This window comes from Theropithecus gelada, chromosome 14 (genome assembly GCF_003255815.1).
Source record: "Theropithecus gelada isolate Dixy chromosome 14, Tgel_1.0, whole genome shotgun sequence".
Classification (NCBI taxonomy): domain Eukaryota; kingdom Metazoa; phylum Chordata; class Mammalia; order Primates; family Cercopithecidae; genus Theropithecus; species Theropithecus gelada.
Genome location: NC_037682.1, coordinates 19,546,531 through 19,568,240, shown reverse-complemented (window position 1 = coordinate 19,568,240; position 21,710 = coordinate 19,546,531). Strand labels below are relative to the sequence as shown.

The following is a 21,710-nucleotide window of genomic DNA, read 5'->3' as shown; positions in this document are numbered from 1 at the left end:
TACTGCCCTGCCCACCTCAGATTCTTCAGGTTAAGACAATTCTGTTACATGATCACCAATATTACGACAGAAAGCCTCAAACACTCTGATTTTGAATAAGTGGGTTTATGGAAATGAATTTAAGCTATATGATGAGTATTAACTCAATATTTTTCTCCAAAATACTCAAACCAATTAATATAAAACCAAAATAATAGTAACAAAAATGAAATAATAGCTATATTAAAATAGAATGAATTTTTCTAAACTCTTAAAACCTGAAGATAAATGTATTAAAAATAATTGCTATTAGAAATGAAGTAATTCTTAAAAGTTAAGTACCATCTATATTTAAGTATTTTATGGTGATTTTATTTTAAATTATTTTTAAATTTAACAATTACATGAATAAAAATAGTAGTTTACCTGTGGATCCTGCTTCATCTGAGCAACCAGTTTCTGGTAATAAAGAGAGAAAAAGAGCCATTAGTCTTACATATTAACTCCCTATGGCTAATCAGGTTTGGACCAAAAAATCTAGGATTTTAAGTTAACACAAAACAATGAGCAACACCACAATCAGAACAGACTAAAACCTTCTGTGATGCATGTAATAGGCTCAGGAGACACTTCCTTCAATAAAAAAATCAAACCACCACTTTATATTTGAAATGAAAAAGTGCCTGATTTTTAAATCTGGACAGAGATGGGTGACAATGGCTTCCGAAAGGAATTTAAACAAGCTGGATGCTCCAAAAGCCAAACATCCCTTTCAAATGCTGTCAATGTCTGGAGTCCCAAACAAGGCCTGGAAAGAAGCTGGCCCCACACAAAACCGGCCTGTTACATACAGAGCAAAGTACAGATTTGGCAGGTCTATTGATTTGGTTCTTACCACTGAAGGAGTGTAGTGTCCTATGTGACTTTGCCACAGTCTTTTCTTAAGAAGGAGTTAGGTGCAGGGGAGGACAAGTTCAGTGGGGCAGTGATACTCAGTATTTGAGAACAAGGAAGTGCAGGAACAATACAAAATTCTATCTAACTCGATTCCTCTGGGAAAGAGAGTGCTACCCAATACTGAATGGAAAAGATCTTTGCTAGGGAAAACAGAAGCCCAAACAAATAACAAAGAAAGAAAGAAAAATGAATGTCTTTTGACCTAACCCAACTTCTAAAATCATTGCTGCCCAAAGGTAACAATAACCATAGACAGAAGAATTTGAAGGATAAAGGAGCATCAGAAGTCCTAAAGTAACTGGGAATAAGCTATTACCCAAGTCAATTTTTCATGTAATGGAAAAATTTGTCACTCTCTTTTGGTGACAAGGCACTTTTAAATTGTTTAGTTGTAAAATAAAACCTTTCTAAAAATATACTATATATTTATCTAACTACTACCTTTTTTTTTTTCTCTTTGAGACAGGGTCTTCCTCTGTCACCTAGGCTGGAGTACAGTGGTGTGATCATGGCTCGCTGCAGCCTTAACCTCCTGGGCTTAAGTGATCCTTCCACCTCAGCCTCCCCAGTAGCTAGGACCCCAGGTGCACACCAGCACACCTGGCTAATTTTTAAATTTTTTGTAGAGACAGGGTCTTGTTATGTTGCCCAGGCTGGTCTTAAACTCCTAGTCTCAAGGAATCCTCCCTCCTCAGCCTTCCAAAGTGCTGAGATTAAGGTGTGAGCCACCACACCCACCCTAACTTCTTAAAAAGAAGAAAAAAAATTTTTTAAATCAAGCTTTTATTGATACTTAGAGGAATGATTATATTAATATACTAAACTATAAACAATAGGCTCCTTACAAAAAAGGTCCCAAACTACAATATTTTAAAGTTCTTAAATCCACACTGTAGTTTTCCAGTCCACTCCTTAACATCAAGTAGTCAGCCAAAACATTTTGCTACTATTCTTTTTTTTTTTTTTTAAAAGATGGGATCTCGTTCTGTCACCGAGGCTGCAGTGCAGTGGCACAATCACAGCTCAATGCAGCCTCCAACTCCTGGGCTCCAGCAATCTTCCCACCTTATCTTCCTAAGTAGTTGGGACTGCAGATGTGCATCAACATATCCAGGTCTGGTTTTTGTGTTTTGGTTTTTTAAAATATTTTTAAGAGATGAGGTCTCGCTGTGTAATGCAGGCTGGTCTCGAAATCCTGACTTCATGCGATCCTTCTGCCTCAGTCTCACAAGTAGCTTGGATTATAGGTTTGAACTACCAGGCTTGGTTAATTTTTATTTTTCAAATATTTTTAAGAGATGAGGTCTCACTATGTTATCCAAGCTGATCTCGAAATCCTGACCTCAAGCGATCCTCCCACCTCAGCCTCCTGAGTAGCTGAGATTACAGGCATAAGCCACCATGTCCAGCTCTTGCTACTATTCTAACAACCCTGAAACCCAGCTCAAATTTGCTGTTTCAGACCTGCTGTGTGGTACGCTCACTGGACTAATTTTAAGACGAGGGAATAGGTTGTAATAATCTAAGAAATCCTCCTTTAGTAAAATGTATAATCTTTAGTGTATCACTTCAGACATTTATTCTAATTGGTCAAGTCTTTCTCCCTGGTGCTAAGACACGTTTTAGATAACTGAGGTTGCCAACCATGTGACCTCCAAATACATAAGGTATGTGTCACTATATTCTACTTCATATTTAATGGTAGTAGCTCTTCTATATCCTAGTCTTAATCCACAAAACAGAAACAATACATATTCCAAGAGTTTAAGGGAATTGAAACACAAGGTTTTATACATATACATTTTTACATTAATGCTAGCCACACTCTTCAATGAAAAAAGCTCTTGATTTTCCTTTTTGATTTGGTTACCAGAGGGTTGAGCTGAAAAAGGTTTTCTTCCAGACACTGGAATTTAAAAATTCACTGATAACCACATGAAGTCTTCACCTCTAAAGGAAATAAATAAGCCAACTTTTCTATCTATAAGCAGTTAAACTGCATTTTAGACAATCAGGGGTAGGACTGGACAAGCTGGGCAACTTACTGGACCATCCAAATCCCCAGTAACTTTAAGCTGACATCATGTTAACAAAGTTAAGTTACTTTCCACAAGAATGTGGCAATATTTCTTGAGGATATACTTTATGCCAAAGGTAAGCAGAAAAACCCATAGGCCAAATCTGGCCCGTCATTGTTTTTGCAAATAAAGTTTTATGGAAAAAAGTCATATTCATTCATTTATATATTGTCCGTGGCTGTTTTGTACATGCAACTGCAGAGCATAGTAGTTGTGACAGACCATAAATTACCCGCAAAGCCAGAAATATTTTACTATGTGTCCCCTTTCAAAAAAATTTGCTAACCTCTGTTTTATACTATTCTCCGTTTCATATAGAGTAAATACCCTGAAAATTTAAATGTGATTTCCATCAAATCTAAATAAGGTCAAAGAAAGGAGGAGGAGAAAAGACAATTTCCCCAAAAAGATGAGATGTCCATCACAGGACATTATTACTTAAATATTTATTGAACATCAACTATGTGTACATTACTACTTTCATAACTATCTCCCATTCGTAACAAAAACACAAAGAACAAAAATATACTTTAACTACAGCAATACCAGGTAGTTTCAGAACACATTTTCTATCCAGTAAGCTCAATTTCAGCCCTAATCTCATTCCCTAGCTGGAAATGCAACCAAGGGTGGCTTTTGTCCCAATATTTAGTCAAATGTATGTTCTGGCTTTGGTCTCAGCCTAGTAACCAACGCCCCCTACCTTGATGTCATTTCTAGCATGCCTCAACTTGTCATGATCAATGATTGTGTAGGTGACACCATATAAATTATTTTTCCAAAAATAGTAAAGTATTACAGATATAACTGGAGTGAAATATATGCTTTCTCTGTTAAAATATTATTGGCATATAAATAAATGTTTATTATCACACAAACAAAATGTTGTATAAATAAAGGATGAATATAAAAGCTATTAATTTTATGCTCAAAGCTGACAGTTAATATGAATAGTAAGAGAGTGTTTAGAATAACTTTAGGAACTATATCCCTTTTGAGTCAACAAATGTAAATTTAAAATTTTAATTAGATTTAAAACAGAATAATAAATATTAAGTATTTTCATAATTGTGATGTTTATAAAATTGGTATGCTTGAATTCAGAATATGAAACAAAATATTTAGTAATTAACTTCAATTAATTTAGGTCATGAGCCTTTCAAGAAAGGATTATTTGGGAGACTTGCTCATATCTTGTGAGGAGGAACTAAAGCAGAATGTTAACTTTGCCATCTCAATACTTCTTTAGAGGAGGAAAAACTCCAAAAATCACACACAACATCATAAAATTATCCTTGATCCATATAAATTTCAGATTGACTACTGTACTCCCAAAATTCATTCTATGATGATGTTAGCTTTGCACCAAATGTGAATTTAATTTTTATCACTTGCCATTCAGCCAAACTGGGTATTCAACACACCTCTATGTTAAACTAGTTTCACTCAGAAAAAGACAAGCTTGTTTTTGTAACAAATTTCTGCTCTCCTCAGTCAGTACCAGAAGCAAAGTTAAAAAAAAAAAAAAAAGTACACAGCTTATTGCCTACTTAAAGAAGCCCACGTGCACAGGGCCAACTCCGCAGCGGAACAAGAGTTTAACGAGATCCGGAGCAGCAGCAGGGATTTCTGAACAGGTGCTTTTGAAGCTTCCTTTAAGTTCTCACCCACACTAATTCTGAGCAATGTGCAAATCTAGTAGTTATCAAAGGCCCAAGATATTCTCCCAATGATTTCAACAGTTAATGTTACCTTAGACTACTCAGATAAACAAAGGAAACTATACCTAAGAACAAACACCTTTAAAAAGTAGTTTTACTTATCCTTCTCTGCGCTCCCATATCCCCAATTGTTACAAATTCAAAAGCAGTCAATGCATCATCCTTTATCACTTTTGAGTACCAAGGATTAGATACATGCATGTGTATGTGTGTCTTCGGCCTGATGTCCAGCTAAAGTCTAGAAAGATAGAGAACAATGGTACTCTGTTTACATAACAAATTTTAAATGTAATTATTTAAAGATAGCTTTTTGTCTTGATTATAGTTATGTATATTTTTACTTTTATATATTCATATATAAATTATATTTAGTATTTTAATATTTTACTACTATATACATAAAATATATTGTTTTACAAATGTATTTAAAATATATTTTATTTATATATACATTTTTATAGTTACTTTAAATGTTTGTTTAGTCTGGGTATCTGAGGTAAAATATAAGAATTGTAAAATCTGAAATTTAAACATCTGTGAAGATAATCACATTTTCTTTAAGGAAGATTGGAATCAACGCATAAAGCTGAGTCATATGATCTGTAAAAACTTTAGTACATATGGTAGTTGAGTTAGACATGTTGTTATTTAAAACATGCAAGTTAAATCACATGAATAAAGTCCTTCAGATGAACCAAAAAGCAGAAAAAAGATTTCTTTCTTTTTTGTTAACACCTTTGGTGTATGAAAAAAATCTTTTCAGTGCTTTTCTCTACAAAGGAAATCAGGAATACTTTCTTTAAGTTCTTAAAAGTAGTATCTATGACTTTGCTGAGTAGTGATAAAAGGCAAATGACATGACTCTTGGACAAAATTGTCTTAAAGATTATTAAAAACCGTACTAAACACCAGAGATAGGCTTGTTTACTAATCTTAACAACAATGTGGGAGAAGCCAATAATACAACGTACCTGGTGAACCTGAATTTCCACTTTAAGAGCCTCCTGTAGAGTCTGCAACTCCATCCTCTACCTTCTCCACTTTCTCTGCTAATTCTATAGTTTCTTCAGCCTCTGTTTAAAGTAACAAACTCCTCTTCTCACTGCAGCTGTAAAGATCGTAAAATGTTTTGGATCATTACATTTGGAACAAATATAATATTTATGTCAAATAAATTATGTTAGTAAAAAAATATCTGATTCTCTAACGCAGGGCAAGAAATTTCCCAAAGAGACTTTTTTTCCCCAAAACAATTCTTCAAGTATTCCTCTAAAGAACACTTCAAATAACTAAGAAATGAAAAACAAAAAAAGGGTTTAATCTGGTCATGGAAACATCTAAGCATCCACTACATGCTCAGCACTGTATTAATCACTACATACTGAGGATACAGAGCTGAATAAGACCACTTCTGCCTTCAATGAGACTATAACCATTCAGGACACACTGTCCTCAGAAAGAGACATATAACAACAGTATCATACATTTTTAAACTTCACACAGAGTGGACTGGAGAGTTCGGGGTTTCTCAGAGGTTAAAGAATGCCGGGGTAGTTTCATTTGGATGGGTTCTCACTCTACATAAAAAACAGAGAAACTCAAAATGGGGAAATTCTGGTATAACTTAAACATTTACATTTAACAAATTAATACTCAACACAGACAAATACAATGCAATATAACTGTGCTATCACAAAGTTATGATGTGGATATTTTTAAATCTATCTATCGTGTGTAACATGAGGTAGTCTAGTAATGGAACACACATCCAGCTTTACAATGAAAATCATCTTGGCCGGGCGCGGTGGCTCAAGCCTGTAATCCCAGCACTTTGGGAGGCCGAGGCGGGTGGATCACGAGGTCAGGAGATCGAGACTATCCTGGCTAACATGGTGAAACCCCGTCTCTACTAAAAAAAAATACAAAAAACTAGCTGGGCGTGGTGGCGGGCGCCTGTAGTCCCAGCTACTTGGGAGGCTGAGGCAGGAGAATGGCGTGAACCCGGGAGGTGGAGCTTGCAGTGAGCCGAGATCACGCCACTGCACTCCAGCCTGGGCGACACAGCGAGACTCTGTCTCAAAAAAAAAAAAAAAAAAAAGAAAATCATCTTTCAAGCTTGCCAGTCATCTCTTTGACTATACATATGGCAAGTGGAGATAATGTCAAAAGTCTAAATCTGTTCATGTGACACCCAGCTTGACCTTCCTATCCTCCTCCAATCATCACTACTCTAATTTAAATTATTTCAATGGCTAATTTATCCTTTATTATTTTTTTTCCATTCTTGAATGTGGCCTTAGACATTATTTTAGTACTCTGCCAAAGCAAAAGTCTGTTTTTGCCTGAATAAATTTAAATTTTACTTCAAATTTCTTTTCTTCTTTGCACCTATAAAACTTGTAGCTAGAGCTGCTTTTTAGCATTCATATAAACTGGGGAAGAGAACAATCAGAAAGTTAGAGGAACCACTACTCCTTAAACCAATACAATAAGATTCATGATCTTCATACTTCTAAATATTATTTACCTATGGGTAAAGTCTATATTCAACCTATGTTTTCTAAGAGCCCTTTGAAAACTCTTTTAACAGAGTTATAATGGAATCATTAACTAGGGAATATATTCCTGTGAATATGAGTTTTCATTATATTTGCTTATTCTCATTAGGCATAAAACATCAGCAGAAATCTCTCTCTTAGGGCTTATATACTAGATTATACAACATCAAAATACTCAAACCTAAGAAAGAATAAATTCCAAAAATGCAAAATTCCTTTAAATTCACATTTGCAAACGACAGGAAAAGTTTACTGTAGAATGATAATGTTAACCAAAACATTTTAAAAGGCAGTATATTTAGGGGAGATATTAATAATTTAGAAAGGGAGACATACTGTGGTAAACAAATCTGGGTAGTTTTAGCTACTATCTTTTAAAATATTTGGAATGATAACCAATCAGTCAGTAAGTATCAGAATCATTAAGTCACTAAGACCAAGATTTTTGTTATCATGTAAGCTTACTCTAACTGCAATACTAAAGTTAAAACTACACAGCCACTTTAAATACCAAAATAATCTCCCTACTCAAATTCTTGACTTATATATTACAGTTCTTCTTGAAAACAACACTTGGTTTTAATTTTTACAAGGCTCTACCAGAAAATGTGTCCAAAATGATTCCTTATAATTTCTGTCAAGAATCACTTTGAAGTTGAAGGGGTATTTTTCAAATATTCATACTTCATTCTACTGGTAGTAACATAAAACCATAGTTCAACTCAATTTACATAAACTCTGGAAATGAACGGCAGGTTAAAACATGAAGAACTCACATTATACATGACAAAGGGCTAATATAGTTTATATATTTAGGGCCCTCACAAATTGATAACAAAAATCTATGAAAAAACAATTTACAGAAGAAATAAGAATGACCAAGAAACATGAAGAACTTCCATCATCAATTAAGACACAGAAATATAATTAAGATTATATGCTTTGTCTATTAAACTGAAGACCTATAAAATAATAATACTCTGAGCTGTCTAGAATTTATAAAGTGCCACTTTATAATTTGCTGATGGTTATCTCTAGGTAGTAGCACTGACAATTATTTACTTTCTTCTTTTTGGGGTATTGATATTTTCAAAATTTTCCATAAAAAATATGCACATTTTTTTAAACAAGAAAACATTAACCAAGGATTTGTAGATAAAGCATCAGAAAATGTTATACTATCAAACAAAATGCTCAGGAAAAGAAAAAGTTAAAACCAGGGTTTAACCTGAAGACTGTAAATGTCAAAGAGTGCCTCGCACAATAATAAGCCTGCAACTCAAGTTAATGAGGAGCTGATGGCTTTTACTTTCTCTATCAGATTGTTGTCTGCTTCTTAGAGATACACAAAGGCATGAAGTTTTATTCAGCAAGGACTCTGAATGCCAATTACTCATTTTATTTCAAAATAAAACTGAAGGGTTAAAAAAGTTAGGACTAGTTGTAGAAAAACATATGAAGGATTAGAAGATTCATTTGAAATTCTTTTTCTTTTCTTCAGAAAGGTCTCTTTCTGGATAGTAATTGTAAGAGATTGGTCTGTGCAGAAAGAAATTATAGACATGTATCTATAGTTTACAAAAAAAAGGCAGGTACAAGTTGAATCTTGTTTTTTTAATTTTATTTTTTCTTGTAGAGAAGAGGTCTCATATGTTGCCCAGGCTGGTTACGAATACATGCTGAATCTTTTGAAGAAATTTTTTTCCTGAGACAGGGTCTCACTGTGTCACCCAGGCTGAAGTGTAGTGGTGCAATCACAGCTCACTGCAGCCTCAACTTGCTGGGCTCAAGTGATCCTCCTGCCTCTCAGCCTCTTGAGTAGCTGTGACTACAGGTGTGCCCCACCACACCTGGCTGATTTTTGTATTTTTTTGTAGTGACAGGGTTTCGCCATGTTGCCCGGGCTGGTCTTGAGTTCCTGGGCTAAAGTGATCCATCCACCTTCAGCCTCCCAAAGTATGGGATTACAGGTGTGAGCCACTACACCCAGCTGAAAAAATATTTTGAGGTCTTGGACATCTCATGCAGTCATCATCTGAACACCACTGGGAGGCAGTTTATAGCATCAAAAGAATTATTTGCTACATTTGTAAAAGATGATTTAACATATTTTGACCAATTCTAACAAGTTATAAATAATAAATCAGTTGCTGCAAGGTGAATACCATCAGACTCACAAGACGGTAACACACTGTATTCCAGCATAATGAATGACTCTAACCATCCAACAGTTCTACAAGTCACTATCAGCAAGGCCACTTGCCTAGCCCAAAATACTAGCATATGCAATCTTCCAAACTGTACACGTCAAACCATTCTGATACCTAATGGCCTCTAACCTTCCAATAACAACAACAACAAAAAAAACATAAAATCAAACACACAAACCAAACAAAAACAATAATCAAATCCCACTAAAAAGGTCAGTCATGATATATGGAAAGCACATTCACCACCCCAAAAACCAAAAAATGCTAATTCTACTTACTCACTGTGTGACTACTCTCATCCTCGGGGTTTTTTTGTTTGCTTGTAAATCAGGAAAATGGAAACAATATCACCTACTTCATAAGACTGCTGTGGTTTAAATAAGGCAAAATTATATGAAAAGCCTTTTGCAAACTGTAAAGTTTTATGATGGTTTTAAAACACTTAATTCTTTTCTCTATACAGAACTTTTAATAAAACTTCTCTACATAGTATATATCTAGAAGACTGTAGCCTTTTATGTTCTCAAATTCTCTGTGGAGGTTCTTCTAACTATTTCTCTGGGTATACTTCTGCTTGAAGGTATGTGACCTGCAGGTATTTTATTATGATTCTAATAACTCGTAGGAAAGCTGTAACTCCGATTTGGATGTTACTGACTTGACAGAAACATTTTTCCAATCAAAACTTGACTCATCAACCAACATTTCTTTAACAATAAGTCCATGCCAGTGTGCCCCCAAACTGTCCCTAAAAAGGACAACTCCATGTTCTCTATACCATGCATTTATTTGATGTGAAACTCCTCTGCTTTTTATCTATATTCTGAGACACAATGTTTAAGTTTAATTCATTTTCTTACATAGGAAAAAGTAGAAGGTCTTGACAGATCTATATATCTTTACTTCTTGTCCCACGCTTAATATCTGAATATCAGGTTTCAATTTGTACAAAATACTTACTTCTTACTATGTATCTAACACGTAGGGAGATAAAATAATATCTTTATTAGCAGTAGTGCTAAAATTACCATGAATGCTAAAAATAAAAAAATTCTTGGCCGGGCGCGGTGGCTCACGCCTGTAATCCCAACACTTTGGGAGGCCAAGGCGGGCGGATCACAAGGTCAGGAGATCGAGACCATCCTGGCGAACACGATGACACCCCGTCTCTACTAAAAATACAAAAAAAATTAGCCGGGCGTGGTGGTGGACGCCTGTAGTCACAGCTTCTCGGGAGGCTGAGGCAGGAGAATGGCGTGAACCCGGGAGGCAGCGGAGCTTGCAGTGAGCGGAGATCGCGCCACTGTACTCCAGCCTGGGCGACAGAGTGAGACTCCATCTCAAAAAATAAATAAATAAATAAAATTATTCTAATACTATTTATGAAAACATTAACATTTACTAACATGAATCAATACAAATGACAACATTAAAAAACACAATATATTGTCTATTTTCTTATCATTTAGCAAATTTTCAACACATCTTGATTTATTTTCGTCACAGTGTTTCTTTTATGACACTACACAAGTGAACAGAAAATACTACTGCACAAAGCGCTTGGCAACCCTGATTTTAGAGGCGAACCCTCTGAATCTGGTAAGGTTACTATGTTCAAATCCCAGTACGACAGCTGTTGACAAATACCTCCTTAGCTTGTTGGATATTTCCATACTATTAAATTATATTTAATAATGTTGTTTCCTATTAAATTAAATCAAAAAATATATATGCATACATATCATTACATTTATGATATCTAAATACCTGAATGTATGTGAGTATAAAGTATCTTTCTCATCTCTATTTGTTTTGGAGGGGGTTGGGGGCAGGTCCTCACTTTTTAAAAAAGGAATCTCTACACAGGTCATACCTCCACTGCAATGTGCAGGCTATTATGGTGCCTTGGGCCAGGCTGGGGTTCCCCATAGCACCCTCCTTCACAAGTCTATGTAGTGTCCTGGACCCCTCCCTACCATCATCAGTGCTCAGCCCAATATACAGTTTCTACCTCTGCTTCCTGGGGTCCAGGCTGTCTGCATACACACATTCTTCTATTTCCTAACTTTCTTGACGAAAATTAAGCATGTCTACTAAATTATCCCAACCACATCCAACAAAAGGAAAAGTAAGTAAATTTTAAAATACACAGATATTGAAAATGGAGGAGGCTGGGGAGTAGGGTGAGAGCATAGTGACAATGAGGCCAAGGTTTTAGAACTAGTTGTCACATTTACCAGGTTATTAATATTTAATGACTATTTTTTAAAAACTGTCCAGACAAGCCTGGCCAGAATCTTACAAATACATACCACACAAAGGATAACGCAAGTGGGTGTGGTAGTCTCAGCATAACCAATAAATACTTAATAGAAGTGGAAGTTATGGGAGATAGACTTCAGATCAATATAAGGAAAAGGAAGAACTAAGGATAAGAGTTGTACAAAAAAGGAATGGGTTACCTTATGAGGTAGTGGGCTCCCTGTCATTAGAAGTATTCAAGAATGCTGCATATCATATCCCCCTCTTGGAGATTCACAATGCACATTAGCATATTAAAGGTTCTGAGAAGTCCTGCAGTAAAGAAACCTGTTTAACTTTGTTTAATGCAGCATTTCCCAAATTATTTGACCACAGAACCCTTTTCCCACCCCCACCCCACCTCAATAATACTTATTTTCTGTGGGAGTAGAATTCCTCAGAATACATTATAGAAGATGAGCTACATTTTTTAAAAATGTGGTATTCAATATGTACCTGAATAACAACCTGTCAGGGATCTAGAAGAAACGGCCACACAAGGTAAAATATTGGAGAAGGTCCTTAACTCATTTATACCTAGTGTTCCATTATTGGAACACTAAGCTTGTGGGAGTTATTTATATCCTACTGCTCAAGGTCATCGCCAAGGTCTGATTTTCACAAAAAAATCTGCAATCTCCGGTATAAATGGGTTAAGGTCCCTTCTCTAAAATTCTATCCCATGTCAAAGTAAAGAGCTATAGGATCTTGATTATTTATTTTAAAAGGTTTAATGAGAGAAAGGCTAGTAGAATAAAAAGGTAGTAAATGCAAGGATTAACTAGTTCAAGTGCCTCCATGAAACATGTTCAAATCCCAGTCCCCAAAAGGAAGAGAGACACCACAAGCACCATAAACTATCAAAAGGAAACCTTGGCCAAATATCTGCTATATCTACTCTACCCACCAAGTTAATTACTATTTGAGAGAGAGGATTTAAAATTTTTTTAAAAAAGTAGTAGTCTTGCATTAGGTGACTACCCTATTCCAGCTATCTTATTTGAGTTTAATTTTTTTCATAATACATACTCTCCTAATAAAGTTAATATTTGTTTGATGGTTAGTCACTAGATTGCCCTGTGCATTCAAAGAAATGTTTAAGAGTGATGAACAGCCATTAAAAAAATCTATCAAAGTAGATATTAGGAAAAAGTGTTCGCCTATATGCCCCACATGATTACATTTCTCTCTCTCTCTTTCTTTTTCCTTTTGAAGAATTATATAAAACAACACACGCTAAAAATTTACTATCAGATATGAGGCTAACTAATCCAATATTAAGTTTAAGACTGTAAATAAACACTAGTCCCAAATTTCAAAGTCAAGTTTCCACAGTTAAATTAACCTAAGCCATTTTGCACATATACTAAGGCCATCAAATATAACAGCATATTAAGTAACATAAAACACTACAGGAATCTTAATCTTCTTTTTTTTTAAGAGATGAGGGTCTTGTTTTGTTGCCAAAGCTGAACTTGAACTGGCTCAAGCCATCCTCCTGCCTCAGCTTCCTGAGTAACGGGGGCTATAGGCACACACCACTGGGCCTGGCTAGGAATCTGAACTTTTGAATTTCTTGACTTTTGAATTCTCAACCCGAACCACTGCATTAAGGACATTTTTGGAAAAACGGGACTTTTACATTTTAACAGGTTATCAAATGGTGGAACATGCAGGCCTAGTTGTATTAGCAGAAACACAAATGCATTTGAAATATAGCTACATGAAATTAGACAGTTCATTTCCACTTAGTGCAAACAGCAAAGCCCCATTTCTGAGAGAGAGCTTTTGTGCAAAAAAAAAAAAAAAAATCACAATATTTGAATTCTTATCCAGCTAGCATCAGGATCAGGCATACTATGTCTACCTAGTGAAAGTACTTACCAATTTTGGGGAAACTGGCTCTCCTTCAGCAATCTAGCCCCCTATAACAGAAGAACGGGAAAACGGAATTAGACAACACACACATATTTATGACATGTCATTAAAAGTTGAAGACTCAAAGATTTCTGATTTTAAGAAGAAAAAAACAAAACACATGCAAGTTTCCAAAGTTTTAAAACCCAAAAGAAAAAAAGAGAAGCAATAGGTAACTTTTACAAAGCAAAGAAAGAACTTAAGGGCAGTTAAATCGCTACTTTTCCATACTTTTTCAAGACAAGGAAAAGTAAGTAGTTGATAATTTTCCTTTCGTAAGAGACATATAGAAATGAAATGCACCTCACTTAAATAACATACAAATACTCCTTCATCCCCAACAAGTGACCTCTACTATCAGTTGTTTTACATTAACAAATTAAGCTAACATCACTAGTTCTTAGTTTGGTCCTCATAAAAGGCATTTTCTTCAATTAATCTTGAAATGTACTTGCCTTATGTAAGGCTTTAAAATCACAGCATTTTATTATAATATATAGTCAGAATTTTAACTAAACTTTTCTTCACATTCTTAGATGTGTCTCACCTTTTTCTTTTTTGAGACAGAGTCTTACTCTGTTGTCCAGGCTCGAGTGCAGTGGCACAGTCACAGCTCACTGCAGCCTCAACCTCCCAGCCTCAAGCAATCCTCCCATCTCAGCCTCCTGAATAGCTGGGACTACAAGTGTGCCACCATGCCTGGCTATTACTTTATTTTTTTTGTAGAGTCAGGCCTCACTATGTTGCCCAAGCTGGTATCAAACCCCTGGGCTCGAGCAATCCTCCCCACCTCAACCTCCCAAAGTGCTGGGATTACAGGTGTGAAGCCACCGTGCCTGGCCACGTCTTACCACTTTAGATTGTAAACCACCTACACAAAAGCTGTTTGTTTCCATGCCACATATCTAATCAGTGATAAAGCCAGAAAGAAAATTTACGTTTTGGGATCCCAATCCAATATTAGGAAAACAAAAATTAAAACTTTTCCCTTAATATTTTAATATTTAATTATTTAAACTCCACTATGCTATGCTCTAAAACTACATGTCTTCTTTTTGCCTTAAATATGGTGTTTGTTGACTGATATTACCCCAACAGTGTCTCCTTTCCTCAGGGAATATTTCAAAAGAGCTTCATGTCTCTCAGATTGTAAATCTTTGTTTAACCATGTACAGTTATACCAAACATACAATAAAATTATTTGAAAGGGCCCCAGTTCATACAGTTAGCATTCATTTCCAAAAGAAAGTAATGTGCTATTCTATTCTGCCTTTTCTTTAGCAGCTGTCCTTTTTAAATTTCTCAGGCCCATGCAAATAACAATTTTAATCACAAAGGTTAGGATGACTCCCAACCAAAAGAGAAATCATGCAACAATCTGTAGAACAATGCAGCTATTAAAAAGTGGATTCTTAACACTACTGATATCTATAGGATTCTGTGCCACTCAAAAGGTTGCCTGAAACAGTAGCAGGCACATAGTAAATGCTCAATAAATGTTTGTTAAATCAATGAATTGACTAAATAGACACTTAAGCTGTCTGTTGAGGGCTTATCTTCCCTATTAGGGCTTTCATGTTAGCTCCTTCAGGCTGGCGATAATTTCTTATGCATCGATTTCCAGCAGCATTATTTGTTAAATGAATGACTTTCTGGAACTGTTTTCATCCACGTTGTTGATTAGGAAGTAAAATATTACCACTTTAAAATATAATAAAAAGGAAAAGACTGATAAATTGGACAAAATTAAAATTAAGAACTTCTGTTCATCAAAAAAACACCATTAAGAAAGTGAAAAGGTAAACCACAGAACTGGAGGTGATAATTATAGTATATATAATCAACACAGGCTTATACCCAGAATATATAAAACATGTTGAAATTCAAAGTGATGAGGATGGGACGGGGATTTTAACTTATAGAGCATTTGAGAAAGTATTAATAAATGCTGCTGAAAAGGCATATCCAACAAAAGACAGCACAATGTACATATACCTTATCTCCAAGGCATTTTCCCCAAAAATGAGTAGCAGGGCCAATCCTAAACTGATAAAGAATTTTGCCATGATATCCTGAAATCATGATGTCATCAAACTGCTTATAAGACTACTTGTAGGGACTGCAGAAATCGCATAGAAAATCAAAGCTGGAGAAGTTAAGTGATTTCCCCAAAGGTCACTCAGCTAGCTGATAGTGAAGCTGGAGAAGAGCTTACGGGCTCGAGATTCCTTGGCTGAACTCATTTTCCACTAGACCTTACTTTTTCTTAACCCGCTGCAGCAGTTACTCTTCTAAAAAACAAACTACAATAAACACTAGCAAAATATTTTTGGAAAAGTCTGCACATAAAGTTTTAAAGGAAAATCACATAAGTAAGCCATCTAGGGCAAGTCTTAAAACATGAAATCCTGGCCGGGCACAGGGGCTCATGCCTGTAATCCCAGCACTTTGGGAGGCCAAAGCAGGCAGATCACAAGGTCAGGAGATCGAGACCATCCTGGCCAACATGGTGAATAATAATTATTTAGTAGAAGTCACTACTAAAACTACAAAAAAAAAAAAAAAAAAAAAATGAGCTGGGTATGGTGGCGTGCACCTGTAATCCCAGCTACTTGGGAGGCTGAGGCAGGAGAATCCCTTGAACCTGGGAGGCAGAGATTGTAATGAACTGAGATCGCACCACTACACACACTACACTCCTGCCTGGCGACAGAGTGAGTCTCCATCCTGCCCCCAAAAAAAAGAAAAAAAAAACCATGAAATCCTTTAAACCTAAGGGATCCCCATGAATGGGCTTCAGAGGGGTCTGTCAACTCCTTCATACTATATGCTAAATTCTATACATATCAGCAGAGGTACAGTTTTCTTGGAAGAGGGTCCATGGCTTTCACTGGTTTCACAATGAGGTTCACATACCCAAAAAGAAGAAATTATTTTTAGACTAATAATTCTTAAACACTGTGCACATAAGAAATCCCAAAGTCTTTCTTCTTAACATTGCATATTAATTGACTACCATTTGGAAATTGACAAAAAAAAGAAAAGCAAATATTTTATTTCTATAATTTAAGAAGACTGAGCAGCAAAAAGCAACATCTATACACACATTTGTGCTTTTTACACTATCCATATGTAAAACATATTTAAGTTTGAAATTCAAGTTTGATTTCTTCATGTTAAGCTGGTTAAAAGCCACTTAGTTTGTTTTTCACATACATTTCACGCTTCTAACTAAGGTACTTCAAAATTTTAATCATATTTGCTTAAATTTTTAAAAGATAGATTTGTTCTTGAAAAATATATCCAAAACACCTAAGTTAGAGTAAATGAAAGTATTTGTGCTTTTAGAGGTGTTATATTATCTTGCTAATATAATGTCATACAAAAACTGAAGATTGTTTACCTCTCCAGAACTTCAAAGGTAACTGCTCTAATTAGAGCTGGTAAAGAAACAAATCATCCGATTTCTGATATGGTTATAATATTTTAAATATTATAAATAAATCTAAAGTGATTAATAATTATTTAAATACCTTTTGTAAAATATCTGAAACCCTTGCATATGAAGAATCTGTATCAAACAAACAAAACTTGCAGAGAAAAAGTTTAATACTAGCTCATGTTTTAAATTAGGCTAAAATTTAATTCACCCTACTACAAATTTCAAATAATTAAGTTTATAGCCTGTGCTCAATCATAAATTTTGATAAGGGACTAGAATAGCACAGATAATTGTCATTCAAAGATACTTTAAAATGTCACCTTACCCAGAAGATTCAATCTCTTCTCTTCCCCTACTATACCAAACTGATAGAGGCCCCCAAACTGAGTTTTATATACCACTGGCTTTACTGTTTTTTATCTGCCCTTCCTAACTTCCAACAGAAAGCAAGTAAGTTTGAAATAAATGTAAATGCAGATAAGTGGTTAGAAGAAAAGGCAGAATCCCACTTGATCAGTTTAGTCCTTGGGGCCCCAACATCTTAAAAACCATCCCTCTTGTCCCCACCTCTCTTACCCTCTCCTGGACATTCCTCTAGTTCTTCTCCCTTTACTCTCATGGAGCATCGATCTTCCCCTCATCATTACTGGATCATTTTGTTCCTTCTATCTTAGAAAATAATAATTAAAAAAAAAAAAAAAACCCTCCCTTGACTCCATATCCTTCTCTGGTTATCGTCCCTGTCTGGGCTCACATTTATAGCAAAACTCCCTGAAAGAGTTAACCATACTCCCTCGCTCTAATTCCTCTCCTCCCATTTTCTACAGAACACAACCCATTAGGGCCTTTGCCTCCCTCCATTCTTGTGAAGATCACCAATGATTTAACAGTTGTTAAATCCAACAGAAAACGGTCTTCACTTCCTTGACCAGTATCTTTTGGCCCATTGATCATGTCTTCCTCCTGGAATTTTTTTTCTCTTGACTTCCAGGAGATCATCCTCTCTTGATTTTCTTCCTCATCAATCTGGCTACTCTCCTTGGTTTCTTTTGCTCGTTCCTCCTTGCCTCCAATACCTCAAAATGTGGAACTGTCCCAGGACTCAGTTCTTGGAACTCTTCCCCTTAGGTGATCTCACACAGTCTCATGGCTATAGAAGGATCTACGCACTGGCAATTCCCAATGTTTACCTCCAGCACACATCCTTCCCCTGAATTCCAAACTCATATACCCAACTGCCCACTCAACACTGGTCAAATAGGTATCTCAAGCTCAACACATCCAAAACTAAACTCCTGACTACCTCTCCCCTAACTTCCTCCTCAGAGTCATTCCTATCTCAATAAATGGTAACTCCACTCCCTCAGAAGAAAAAATCCTAAAAGTCATCTTAAGACTCTTAGTTTTCCACACTCCACATCTACTCCAACAGCCAACTATGTGCCTCTACCTTCAAAATACATCCACCATGATCACTTGTCTCAACTCTCCTACCACCTCCCTGGTCCAAGTCACCTTCACCTTTCACCTAGATAATTACAACAGCCTCCTAACTGGCCTCCCCAATTCTACCCTAGCCCCACTAAGGTATATTCTCTCGCAAGTCAGAGTAAGCTTTTCAAAATCCAAGACAGATCTTGTTACTCCTCTGCTCAAAACCCTCCAATGGCTTCCCATCATACACCGAGAAAAGATGAAGTTCCTTTCAATGGCCCACAGGCACTAAGTGATTTGGGCCTCTGCCATTCTAAGCCGTCCCATCTCCCTATTGCTCAATCCATTCCAGCAACACTGGCCGCTTTTCCTTACTTCAGACCCTCCAGGCAAGTTCCCTTCTTGGGGCTCTGGAACGCTCTTTTTCTCCAAATACCTTCATGGCTCGCTCACTCCCTTAAATTACTGAGGAAATCTACAGCAGTTTCAGGAGCAAAAGAAAACTAAAATAAAGACTAAAACTATAATCAGAATTATTCTGCTCCCCAACTTTTACTTATGCTCTTCCTTATATCAAGAATAATACCTTTTTACCCTCTCTCTAACTATCCAAATCGTACCCACACACTAGGGTCCAGATAAAGACTTGCTGATTAACAAGAGCAAGTTTGAGATCTGCTCAAACCATCCTACTTCCCAATTCTTCCTTTGTTTAAACTCCTGAAGTGTTTATCATCTTTCTCATTCATTTTTAAATTTAACCACATACTGCCTCACATTTTAATCTAACCCATATGACATCTCCCTAACTAGACCCCACACATACACATACACAAAAGAATAGAATACCTTGTACAAGTAGTTCTCAATACTAGATCAGGATAACACATAAAACTTCAAAAAATACAGATCCACAGGCCCTACCCTTAAAGATATTGAATATATTATGCCTTATTTAGAACCCATAGATCTGTATTTAAGTTTCCCCAAAAGATTCTAATAGGGAGCCAGGATTAGAAACCACTGCCCGCCTTACTGTACTCTATTTCCTTCAGTACCTAGGAAAGTAGGCCCTCAAATAGCCTCAAACTAGAATGGACACCTCAGAGGGCCAGATCCGTAACTTCATTTCACGGAGGAACAGAGGTCCAAGAAGTCCAGATGACTAGCTAATATCTACAAAGATAATGATAGGCAAAGCTCAGCCTAAAAGCCAGATTAATTGCTCTCAATCTAGGAATCTTTCCATAAACTGTACATAAATAAATGATAGCAATAAAAATCCACAAATCACAGATAGGTGTAGTAAACACTGATTATTTATTACTTGACCAATGGTTATAGTGTCTAAGTTCTAAAACAGTGCATATTAACTTCTATATGCTTGAAAAACGTGAGCCATACTAGCTAATAAAAGACTTTGAGGCCAGAGGGCAATTACAGGAAGGCTTTTAAGTAAAATAAAAAAACAGAACAATTTTTCTAAGTCCTCTTATATACAAAAACTGTTAGACCCATTTTTTATGGTTGAGAAGAAATAGCAGAAATAAATGGAAAGAAGAAATCTTGCTTCCTCACTCTATAAAGTATAAAAATTCGTATTCACAAGCCTCCACAGCTCTCACAAAGCTGTTTACTGAGCCTAATCATAATGAAAACGTCTTAATTATAGATCAGACTTACTAAATCACTCCATATCCCAAGACAACTCAAACTCTATCTTAATAATCAGTTAACCTCAGGACTAAACCTCTTGTCATTAACAACAAAAAAACAACTCAGGTATCTATAAGGCATTATAAAAGAGTTCGAGCTTACTTTGGTGTACAGGGATTTAAGGAAGTGCCTCCTATTAACACTAATGGGAGTTCTGGGTGTAAACCATAAGCACCAAGGAGGAGGATCAATGCCTAGCACTGCATCTGTGAGAACCCTTTCTATTGCACTAACTGTAACTACTGGGAGTTGTTCACTCAGAAATGGGATAATAGACCCAAATTCCTATGTCTCTAAAGCACAAAGATAATTCAAATAAAAGTCACTAAGAAAGGTCAGTGCTAGATACCAGATTTTAAAAATAAACAAGAAAAAGCTAAACTAAAAGAACAATTAACACATTAAGAAAATTTTATAAAACAGCATCAACGTACATAGAAGAAACTAGTGAATTGCTAGAGAAAAATATCTCACACAAAAATAAATTCAACAAGATTAAAACAACCAAATTTTAAAAAATTAAAGCACAGTAAACCCATCTATAGTCAGAAGCTTATCCAGAGAAACACATACACACAAAACAAAACTCAAGTCCTGCCCTGAAGGAGCCCTCAGTATACTACAATCCTTGCTTTAAACACAGAAGAAAACTCCTGCTGCATTGATAGCCAAGAATAATCAGAGTACTTCCAGATAAATGGACAATGATCACAAGCTACCGAGGACGAGCAAAACTAACTAAATAAAAATTATAGCACCTTATTGTGTTCCATCCTGCCTCACTTCTCAATATAGCACTGCTGTACTCACTAGGCTGGAAAATGAGCAGGTGCCTTTCAGGCTATAGAAAAATTAGACACACACACACACACACACACACACCCTAAACACAAACACAAACACAAAGGGAATGATACTCTTTCACTTGAAGGGGCTTAAAAAACGCAAGGCTTTGCTGCAGGCCTACAAAACTCAGAGTAGGCCTTACCGAAGAAGTGAGAAAAAAGCCAAGGTTTATTCCAAATCCACATTTCAAGCACTAAAAGAATTAACATTTATTTCAGTTAAAAGGTTTTGGCAACAATCCATTTTTTAAAAAGGAAAGAGAAATTAAGATTTTCCCTGTTTCTAGCCTGAAAGAAAATTAGAATCTCTTCTCTCTGACTATACAGGTTTAGCTCCACAACACAAATAAAAAAGAACCCTGACTTTAGGCCTAAAAACTAAAAATGGTTCCATACAATTTACATTTTTAAAAAAATCTTCATAGTCCAACATATTGATCCTCTCTCACCACTGCTATCCTTAATGAACATTTATCTTTTTAATCAGTACTTTGAAATGTCAATGAGAAGCGGAAACAGCTACAATACACTGGGAATTTTAACTTTTGAAAC

The 21,710-nt window shown here is 35.9% G+C and overlaps 1 protein-coding gene across 12 annotated transcripts in view; it reads right to left on the bottom strand.

The window, feature by feature from the left end:
- The window catches only part of PHF21A (PHD finger protein 21A), a 194,798-nt gene that overhangs the window by 151,670 nt on the left and 21,418 nt on the right, over positions 1–21,710 (bottom strand). For 9 of the 12 annotated variants that reach the window (XR_003115638.1, XM_025356984.1, XM_025356987.1 and 6 more), the window contains 3 exons: positions 13,689–13,729; positions 5,707–5,843; positions 406–438 (listed from right to left, as the gene is read on the bottom strand). Coding sequence is in view for 11 of the 12 variants with exons in the window: in XM_025356984.1 (XP_025212769.1) it covers positions 406–438; positions 5,707–5,760 (87 nt within the window). In the remaining variant the exon portion in view is untranslated. Of the gene's footprint in view, positions 1–405; positions 439–5,706; positions 5,844–11,965; positions 12,078–13,688; positions 13,730–21,710 lie in introns of all 12 variants that reach the window. The other 3 variants (XM_025356993.1, XM_025356985.1, XM_025356990.1) reach the window with 1 other exon arrangement.